This window comes from Ischnura elegans, chromosome 2, assembly GCF_921293095.1.
Source record: "Ischnura elegans chromosome 2, ioIscEleg1.1, whole genome shotgun sequence".
Lineage (NCBI taxonomy): Eukaryota > Metazoa > Arthropoda > Insecta > Odonata > Coenagrionidae > Ischnura > Ischnura elegans.
The window spans coordinates 103599916-103610388 of record NC_060247.1 but is presented as its reverse complement, the minus strand read 5'-3'; the positions used below and the strand labels follow the sequence as shown (position 1 = coordinate 103610388).

General features: G+C 41.8%; 1 protein-coding gene across 1 annotated transcript; it reads left to right on the top strand.

The window, feature by feature from the left end:
- Positions 1–2210: 2210 nt before the first annotated feature.
- LOC124174107 (sarcoplasmic reticulum histidine-rich calcium-binding protein-like) lies at positions 2211–7688 on the top strand. Its single transcript, XM_046553238.1, has 3 exons — positions 2211–2287; positions 3372–5640; positions 7429–7688. The coding sequence occupies exons 1-3, from the start codon at positions 2276–2278 to the stop codon at positions 7581–7583; spliced, it is 2436 nt and encodes an 811-aa protein (XP_046409194.1). The 5' UTR covers positions 2211–2275; the 3' UTR covers positions 7584–7688.
- The last annotated feature ends 2785 nt before the right edge of the window (positions 7689–10473 follow it).

The window sequence follows — 10473 nt, the reverse complement described above, 5'->3', positions numbered from 1 at the left end:
ATTTTGATAAGGGTTTACTCAATATATCCGGGAAATTTCAAGACGATTGTTAAAGTTTCAAACAAGTAGTACGCCAGGAAAGAGGACCGGTCGAGTGGGAGTGATGATTTCTCTTAAAGCTCTTAATTAGGCATATTAACCCTCATTTTTTCTATAAATGCTCGTGCCATCCTTGCCCTTGTCCGCATACGTACCTTATATTTCTATTTACCATAAATATGACGGCTTTAAGCATCGTCTCTCGCCTTAATTCACGTGTTATGCACAAGCTCCTTATATCTTCTTTATCTCTTCTAGATATTTTAACTCGTCACTCTCCTTTTCTTGGACTTCCTAGATCACTCTCTCTCATGGTCCATCTCACCATCTCCATTTTACCTTATTCTTCTCCCCTAGCTTCCACGTTTCCGCGCAGTATAGTATATCTTTATTATTAAATGTGGTTCTATCTTAGCGTTAAGTAACTTCATGCCTAAACTATAGCTTGGTACATTGATTACAAGGAATCAGCCAAAGTGATGCAAGAGAAAATTTAACTGAGGAATTTAAGGATGTGTTTAATGGTGTTCGTTGTTTTAAGAAAGAGCATTCAATAAAAGTAAAAGAAGGTGCTAGACAAGTCGCTATGGTGCTCTCCACTTGACACTCCTTGCAAGCCTCTTTTCGTATGATTTCCTAGCAATCTTTTCATGCACTGTTTCTTGCTCTTTTACTCCTCTTTTTCCTACAACATTATACTCATACCTATAACTAAAATCGCAGATTTGGTTTGATTTGGAATATTAATTCACCCAATTTTAGGCTTTCTCCGCATCAGTACTCGTACGTAATAGCTTTTGAGTCCAGATGTGTCATAGCCAGCAACCTGATTTCATCAATTTTTCTGAAGATAAAGTTATTGTAATTGCATGCATTGATGTGGCAGAAAACCCTCGATAGCGTCCTGCGATGAGCATACGCTAAGCTCAAAAGCTACGCCTGCGGCATGCATAACCTCGTTAGTTTTTGCTGTGCATATGTAGTAAAAGAGGATAAACTATGACGTTGTATAAAGTTTTAATGCTCATCTTCAGGGAAATTGTGTGTGCATGTTTCCGTCTGTCAACCTTTTCCATTTTTCACTACTCCCCGATATGGTGCTGCAGTCGAAATCAATGGACGTTGTCAGTAAAATGGGGTACAATAGTTTACAGAGCGACTTCAGGGGATATTTATATTGTAAACTTACCTTACTTTGCATGTGATATCGCACAGATTTTGCCATTTTTCATCGATGATAACCAAAGGAAGTTGGGAAAATAAACTCTGGTGTCGTGGTTTTAAACATTATTTTAGTTTAAATAACGAAGACGCCATAATTACTATCAATTTTACGCTCGGTATCAGTTAAAACAAGGCCTACCTATTAGAAATTACTTGTGCCCATACGTTATAACCTAGAAAATGTGAAATTTTGGCTCTGAGCGAATCGCTTGTTGAAGTATTTTAACAACTTGAAGGTGTCTATGTATCAGTTATGTAGACCATATTCCCTCTCCATCCTAAATTATTGGATAAATAAGATATATTCTGATGTGCACTAAGTTCCTGTTAGTACAATGTAGACCAATGCTCTGAGGTCCTTCGTAAGGTGGCCGAATTCGCGTTTTTCTCTTCATTCGAGGGTGGATTGTCGTTGTATTGATAAGCGCGATTGCATATCTGATATTGAAAAGAAAACTTGTGAGGATTTAGAATTCCAGCTGGCGCTTCTTCCTGTACTTTCAAGCGTGAGCAAAAAATTTCCCGTTCCGGAAATTCTCATCCTTCAATCGTATTCGTCTCGTTTTCGCGATATTCGTACCAAATTACTTTTTTCGCCACACTATTCCTCGCGTGGAATCGGCAGGAAATCCGACTTGGTCACCTGCAGCCGCCGGTGGCCAATCCTTAGTGGATTGCACGCTCGGAAAATATGCGGAGAACGAGGGGTTTTGGGGCTGAATCGACGTCGTCCGAGCGTGAAGCAGCAACGGACTCTTTTGAGTATTGACTCCGAGAGAGTTAGTGCAAGAAGAAGTGGCACTCTGTACCATGACACGCCTCTCGGCGGAGGAAGAGGCTTTCGGCGGTGGGGTGGGGGATGGAAAGGCACTCGATGGAGACGGCTGCTGAACCCTCTCGGATCATTCCACCTGCGGAGGCGTAGCGGACGCTAGAGGCTCCTTTGGATACCTCGCCTGAAACACCGTGGGGACGCGGGAGAGGAAGACGAATTCCATACCATGGCACCGGGATGAAGGGTTCGGTAAGCTGTTCCTCTTTGATTCCGACTTATTTTTCTCGCACTGCGTCTATCGTTTTCGGATACATCGTAAAGAATTGTGGCGAGTGAGTAAATGTAAACGTGTTTTCGTACATATTTCTCTAGATCAAGTAGTGGGGTAGTGAATTTTATATTAATTCATTCTTCTGCTTTGCATAAATTTATTTCGGGAAAAATGTTGGCTCAAACTAAAACAGTGTTCTCATCGCCATACCCTATCAAGAATGTAGACGCCTCACCTGAATTATAACGTAACTGCTAGGGTGAAGTGACTGAAATAAAATCAGTATAAAAAGAACGATGTCAATCAAGCATATTAATCCAGCGAAAAATTTCTATATTGTTAGATTACCAACAAATTTCATGCTTATGTCATTCAAAAAAGAGCTAAAAATATTTAGTTATGTACACTTTCAGTTAATAAAGCCTCGTGCTTTTTTTTTGCATTGCAGCATTAGATATTAATGTTAATGTATATTATCTTTTCAATTATTTGTATTGTCTGAGACAAGCTTATAACAATTTATATCCTTAAGAGTCGTCTTTCTATTTTCTATCTCTCACCTAAACGTTTTCTCACTCTTTTGTATTCTCGTGAATTCATTTTTTGTTCAGATTTATTCCTTTCCAATATATTCTTAAGCTATTTGACACTGTAAAAAAAAAACTTTGGCCTAAGGTGTGTACAAAGCCTTTAAGTACCGCAGTACTCATGCAGTATCTCGTGTTTATCGTTACAAATGGAGAAGTGATTGCATTAAAATAGACGTAGCTGTTTTAACGCGCCTGTAAAGTTTCTTAATCAACTACTTCTAGTTTAGACATCTTCTAGAAACTTACAATTTTATAGGTAGTGTTACGTGCAGAGACATCGTTTAAAGCAGGTTCAAGGAAAATGCGGAGATAATTTACATGGGAATGGGAGGGGTAAAAATGCCACTGATAACGGTAACGTAGTTGAAGCTTAAGTTCTAAGGCATAATTCTGGTGTAAGATAAAATTGTCTCTCTTTATTACTCTAATAACTGCTGCAATTTGATTTATTCTTTACTCTCCGTGCGCCCAGGACTTGATTAAGCCAACTTTGCGGTGTTCGCTGTTACTCTGTTCTTTGCTGCTCAACTGGTGCTCCGATGGCTCATCCGCAGCCGTCGTCCCTCACGACTCTTCCGCCGGTCGCTGGGGCGGCATCCATCTACCCAGCAACACGGACATCGACGACCTCTCCGAAGCGGGTCTCATCGAGGCCTCCGAGGGCTCTGCTCCCAGGCCCAGACGCAGTTTCGACGGTCTCATCCGCGGCCTGGCCGTCCTGCTCGGATTCCACGCTCCCCGTACCCGGCCGCGGGCGGACGGGGGTCAAGGGGGCTCGACCCCTGCCCCCTCGCCGGCGTCTCCCAGCCCGACCCCGTTCACCGTGTCCCCCGTGGTGACCCTCGCCACGGCCACCAAGCTGAAGGAGAGGGAGAACTCTGGGCCCGTGGAGGAGGTTCCGAAGGGGACCACGTGGGACCCGGAACTGTGGAAGAAGCACTACAAGATCGGCTGGGACCTGGAGAAGGCTGGAGGATCTAAGAGGGCAAAGAAACCGAGGTTCCCTCCGCCAACGACGCAGCCTCCCAAGAAAGTCAAAGTGATCCACTACCAGGAGGAGTCGGAGGGTGGCGGTGAGGAGGAACACGACGACGGAGGCTGGGAATATTACGGCCACCACGGTGGAGGAGGAAACGAGGAGGAGGATGAGGAGGAGGACGGGTCTTACTGGGGCATACCGCTCCCGATAGAGTATTTCCAGCAAGGACACGGTGGAGAGGCTCCAGAAGGTGATGCCCACGAGGTCCAGGATAAAGGCGATGGTGGAGAAGAGCAGGATGGAGGAGGTCATGACGATGGTAGTGGTGGTAAAGGTGGGGGTGAACATCACGAGAAGGAAGAAGAGCCCAAAAAGGAGCACCCGAAGAAAGAAGAAAAGAAGCCGATCGAAGCCCATCACGAAAAGGAGAAGTCCCATGAGCACGCCAAAGAGGACCATCACCACAAGCACAAAGATGGTGGACACCACAAGGGCAGGGAAGGTCACGAGCACGCCAAGGAGGAACATCACCCCGAACACAAAGGTGGAAGGCATCATAAAGGTGGAGAAGATCACCATCATGCTAAGGAGGAACATCACCCCGAACAAAAACGTGGGAGGCATCATAAAGGCAAAGAAGATCACGAACACACTGAGGAGGAACATCACCCCGAACACAAAGGTGGAAGGCATCATAAAGGTGGAGAAGATCACCATCATGCTAAGGAGGAACATCACCCCGAACAAAAACGTGGGAGGCATCATAAAGGCAAAGAAGATCACGAACACACTGAGGAGGAACATCACCCCAAACACAAAAGTGGAAAGCATCATAAGGGTGGAGAAGAACATGAGCGTGCAAAGGATGAACACCACCACAAGCGCAAGGAGGAGAAACATCACAACGGCCGGGAAGAACACGATCAAGGCCAAGAAGCTGAACACGATGGCGGAGGAGGGAAAGAACATGCTCATCCAAAACATGAACACCGTGGCAGGGGTCGTGGCAGACACCGCGGTCATGGCCACGGAAAGGAAGAATCCGAAAAGGGAAATGATGAGCCAGCTCACCCGGACCAGACCCACGCCATCATCAAAGACCGGAGAAAGGACAAGGATGTATCGGAAGTCGTGGAGAAAGTCAGGGACAAGGGAAGGAACGCTGGTAGGGGTAGGGGAAGGCACAGGCACGGAGAACACCACGGTGGAGACGAAGGACACCATCACAAGGAAGATGAGCACCACAAGAGAGGCCGAGGGAAAGAGAAGGCCCACGGTCATGAAGAGGAGAGGGAGCCACACAGGAAGGGACATGGCGGAGAGGAACACGACGCTGAAAAGATGAGAGGTCATGGAAGAGGGAAGGGAAAGGAAGCTGAGGTCAACAGGGGTCATGAAGGCCATCGAGAGGGAGGCCACGATGAGGAGGGCCACGGGGCCGAGGAGGGCTCCAAGGAGGAGAAGGGCCCGTTGGTGGACGATGACAGCTTCTACGGATGGATAGTCGAGGACTTCTCGCATCTAGGGTCAAAGGGAGAGCCCATACCGTGGGAGGATTGGGACAGCTCCAAGGAGCAGGAGGAGGGCAAGGAGGAAGTGGAGGGTCGTCAGGACAGGAGCCACGAGACTGTCGAGGGCTGGCCCTCGCACCTGGGCTCGCCCGACGCCCCAGAGGTCGTGCATCACCCGCCCATCCCTCAGGCGCCCCCTCCGCCCTCTGCCGGCGACAATTCGGGCAAGATTTCAAAAGATGGACCCTCAGGTGAGTGATTTGATCTGGATGGGACGTTTACCTTTGATGGAACTTATGCCGTTGGTTGACTTTCGGCTGATGCACACGTGAGTTTCAAACCAGATCGCTAGAATGCAATTAACGCAGGAAATAATCATTGAATAGCTATCATTAAACCTCTACAGCATCACCCGCAATTAGACACTAAGTGTAGTGTATTTTTACTGAGGATAAATAGATTTCCTCACCTAAATTTTGACTAGATTTGGAAAGGGTGATCTTGCGAAGTTATCCTTGATCGCTCAATTGGTGGCGAAGTTGGCAGACTGTATAGCTACCGATCGAAGGGCCCCGGGATTAAATAGTGATGAAATCCTTCGGATGCCATACAGGGGGAGTAACTGATACCTCTGCCACGAATATGTGCACGTTAACCCACCAATGGTCTATCCTAGGATGAGGTACAAATTATTTTTTATGATTTATCGTACCTACCTTCGGGTTGAAGTAATGTGTGTGTGGGCGTAATGATTTTAAGAACTCTGCGCGGATTTGGGGCCGTATTAACCAAGTCCAAGCTAAGTATATAGTTTTTCTCTGTGGAATTTTGAATAAATATGAGCTGTGGTGTTCGTATCTCGTGAAATTTTAACGTTAATAGGTGCACTATTTTTATTTTATTTATATAATAGCCGCTCCCAAAACAGAACTGTTTGGCCTTTACATTGGCGGCTATAACAAATAATAATACACGACCTCAAACGTCCATTTCCTGGCTAGGGGTAACTTACGACCCACGTCCTTCATTTTGGCTGGCTAGGACTGTACCCCGATGCCTCAAATCGCAACTTTTTATTTGTAATAAATTTCATATCGGCATTATATTTTCCAAGTAGCAATCATCGATTAGCTGCTTGAAAATACTATCGAAACTGGTTTGGTGCAATGAAGAGTGTGAAAAAGTAGCAGGTGTTCATATTATCGTCCATCAACACCGTTGTTTCTACCGAGTTCATTCCAGTACGTGTACACCTCTTCTACATCTTTATACATTGTGCTATACATTATTAAAGATAGAAAAAAATCAAATAACTTTTAATGGAAACGTATTAGATACCATAAGTAGGAGAGAAAAATTCAATTCAATAAGGTAATGTGGTGGTCGTAGAGAAAATTTATAATTACTTAGGTTCCTTTTTTGCCTGGTATTGAGAGCGCCATTATTGGTATTTTTTTCCATTTTCCAATTGATTGAGCGCACTTTCCTCTCGGCACATTCCCTATCGCTCATTTCACCGGGAATATTGTCTACGCCTCCGATTTCTTGCTGAGATATCCCTTTGGTGTTACCTTTCTCGAGTTTTTATCGCAAGTTAATCGCAACTGAATTGACGGTATTCTCCTGCGCACAATTTGTACTTCTTGGGGCCCTTTTCATTAAACAGCCAGCCAAACATCATCGGCCACACTCCGTTACGGCAGCTTGAGAGATATTGTTAAATAATGAAATTATGAACAGAATGACATGAAGCAACAACTGGATTGTGATGCAATTGAAAATACATCCTGTAAAACCTTTCAATAATTACGTACTTTCAAAGAGAAATATAACGCACCATAATTCTTGGTTTAACATATTATTATGCTTTTCGACTGTTTCTTTTTTTTCGTAAGGAGAAACCTCGTTCATATTTCTCTTCATTTGAATATAATGTCTGAAAAATACAGTTTTATTTATATTTAACGCTTTCTTAATTTTTTATTGTGTGTTACTATATGTTTTTTGCTGTAATAATTTTGAACTAACTTTACTTTCAGGTAAAGTCACGGAGAAAGAATACCGGAACAAGTTCACGAAGCTGACAGTCCATACGAATAAGACGAAAACGTTTTACCCGGAGGATCAAGCGGAAAGCATACACTCTCCGTTCACCTCGTACTTCACCTCCGTCTTTTCCTACTCATTGCCATAAAGATATTAATGTTATGAAGTCAATTGTATAAAAAATATATTATATAACTTATGGTGTGTATATTAGTGCACGCTATAATGTTTGTATGCATTTTATTCCCATGTTTTATTTTGTTAACAATGTTATCCATATGTTTTTATGTGGAATACTATGTCGCGACTGGTACGGGAACAAGAAAATTATACGTTTTACTAATGTGTTTACCTAAAATTTATACTTTTTATTCCTTTATTCTTCGTAAACCTTTATGGTGAGAGGTGTGGAAATCTGAATACCATTATCCAAAATGCTAAAGTTTCTTATGACTACTTGGGCTATCGGTGATTTCAACAGCGTTTTCTTTGAATGTGGAAAGGTTTTGCTCGAGATATCAGGGACTTTCATGAAGAATCGTACCAAATGGAATTTCCTATAAACTTTTTCGAATCAAGGTGATTTGTGTACGGAAAATCTATACTGAAATGAGCTTTGCTTTTTTCGACGTCTTTGTACTACCTACTTCATAATGCATATTGTGAAGCTCGAACATTATTTCAATATGGATTACAGCAGCTTCCATGAAGTGTGTCTAAATAGCACTTTAAGTGTATTAGCTTTGTCCGAACGAATCGAATGAAACAAATTGTTATCGTAATATCAGTCCCTCTTTCTTTGACCCAGCAGGAGTTGGAGATCCTATTATATATCAACATCTATTTTGATTTTTTGGAAATCTCGAAGTTTGTATTTCGTTTCTACTAGGATTTGGTATAATTTCAAATAAATTAATTGCATTGGAATGCAGAGATGGAATTTTAAATTAATATTTTGCCGTGGTAGAAATCTTGAGATAAACGAGTGTATACTTCTGTTCTTCATTTTTTCTTTTTCGACGAGGGACAAGTGAATGGCAAGATCGTAAAAGGAAGACCTCGAACAAAATATATAGAACAGGTAAAGAAAGATGTGAAAGAGAAGAAATACGTAGATGTGAAAAGATAAGCTGATAGGAGAATACAGTGGAGGGCTGCGTGAAACCAGTGTTAGGGTTGTTGTTGTTGACCACTGATGATGATGATGATGATACTTCTGTATATGTATGAAAGGCGAGACACATAGATTCCAACATGTCGTAGCATTCTATTTCGCTGGTGAATTGGATCATACCGAATTCCTGTTTAGGTGATTCAGTTTCGAAACATTTTCACAACTTTAAAATGGGTTTATATAATCAGTGTCATATGTTGGTCATCGTGTGCAACTTCTGCAAAGTCTGGTGAGAAAACTATGTCATGTTAAATCGCTGGTCTTTTTATGAAAATCCCATTAATTTTTAAAACATGAAGATTTACGAAAACTCTTTTGCGAGGGTCGAAATTTTCAATATAATGCGGTCGAATAAAATGATAAATTCCCTAAATTAAATATTAAAAACGCTGAATTACTGACGTGTTCAGATGCTTACCATATTTTTAAGGACTTAAAAGGGGTTGAAAAAAATTACAAAATCAACATAAACTTTTACTATAACACTGGACTCATATTTTTTTAATTTAAGCGGCAGTATTGTGTGTGCATATGCGTTTCTCATTCTAGCCCTATCACATGGGATTGAAAGTGGAAATATCTACTGAGCACGAAACACATCTTGCACTTCAGTGAATTTCCTTCCTCTTTTTATTAAAAAAGCGTCCGATTGACTTTATTTTTTTCTCCGTGAAATATCTATTATTTTCACTGAGAATTCGATGAACATGGGAAATCCAACGAATTTTCTGTCAAAGCTGCCAGAAACATCAATTGAATAGCAGCTAATCCAGACGCTGAGATAAAAGGAGAGGGGAGCGAAAACTCTTCAGCGCTGATATTTTTAGTGTACGTTCACTAGTTCCGCAACGTCGAATTCCCTCCGTTTCCCTGATTCAAGGAGTTCCTTGCATTTTATCATTCACCAAACCAATATTAGTCAAGTAATGCATCTCCTAGAAGCTATTTGCTGGCCGATGATTCTATAAAGGCCCGTTTACACGGTACATTAACCCGTACGAGTTAATATCTTAATTTATGAACGCGTGAATGAACAAGGAAATTCACCGTGTAACCTCCCTCCCAGTGCAAATGCATGAACAGAGAATATAACTTGTTCTTATTTGGCTCAAGCCAGTGGGGTAGCCAGGAATTTCGCTCGGGGGGGGGGGGTCCAAAACCAGGGGGGAAATTTTTGAAAAACAGTGTATTAAATAAAGGGTTTTAAGCAAATTTTAACTCAGAAATCTTTTGTAAATTTATGATTTTTCAATACTTTTTTTCTTTTATGAAGGGAAGTATTTGTGATTTTATATTTCGAAGGGGGGAGGGAGGTCCGGATACCCGGTTCATGCATTCGTACATTGTCTGTTCTCGTTCACCAAAATCGTTCATGGATTCACGAATTAACTCGTGCGTGACAAAGTATCGTGTAAAAATGCCTTAACAATATATATTAATTAATATATTTCTTTGCACGACATGTTTTTATCGATATTAAATTACAGCAAGATTAATTGGATCTTTAGTAATTTCAACAAAATTCAGGATTCATCAACATAATATGGATTTAAAGTGAAAATTATACGCATGTGCGCAGTATGAATTATTCAGCTACAATGCTTTTTATATATTAGTATTCCTGAGCAAAATATGATCCAATGATAAATCGTTGAAAGGAGTAATGTGATATTTTCGATGTCTAGGAGCTTTTGACCCCGTAATAAAGTATCCCATAAGTAGTTTAAGAGTTATTTGGATTCCGATGAGTAGAAATAGGTGTAAAATCACCTAAATGAAGCCATACTTTCCGCCCAATTCGATCCCATCGCGTTCATTCGGTGTTTCGCTCAATTCTCGAAACCATTGCTATTTCTTCCTGATT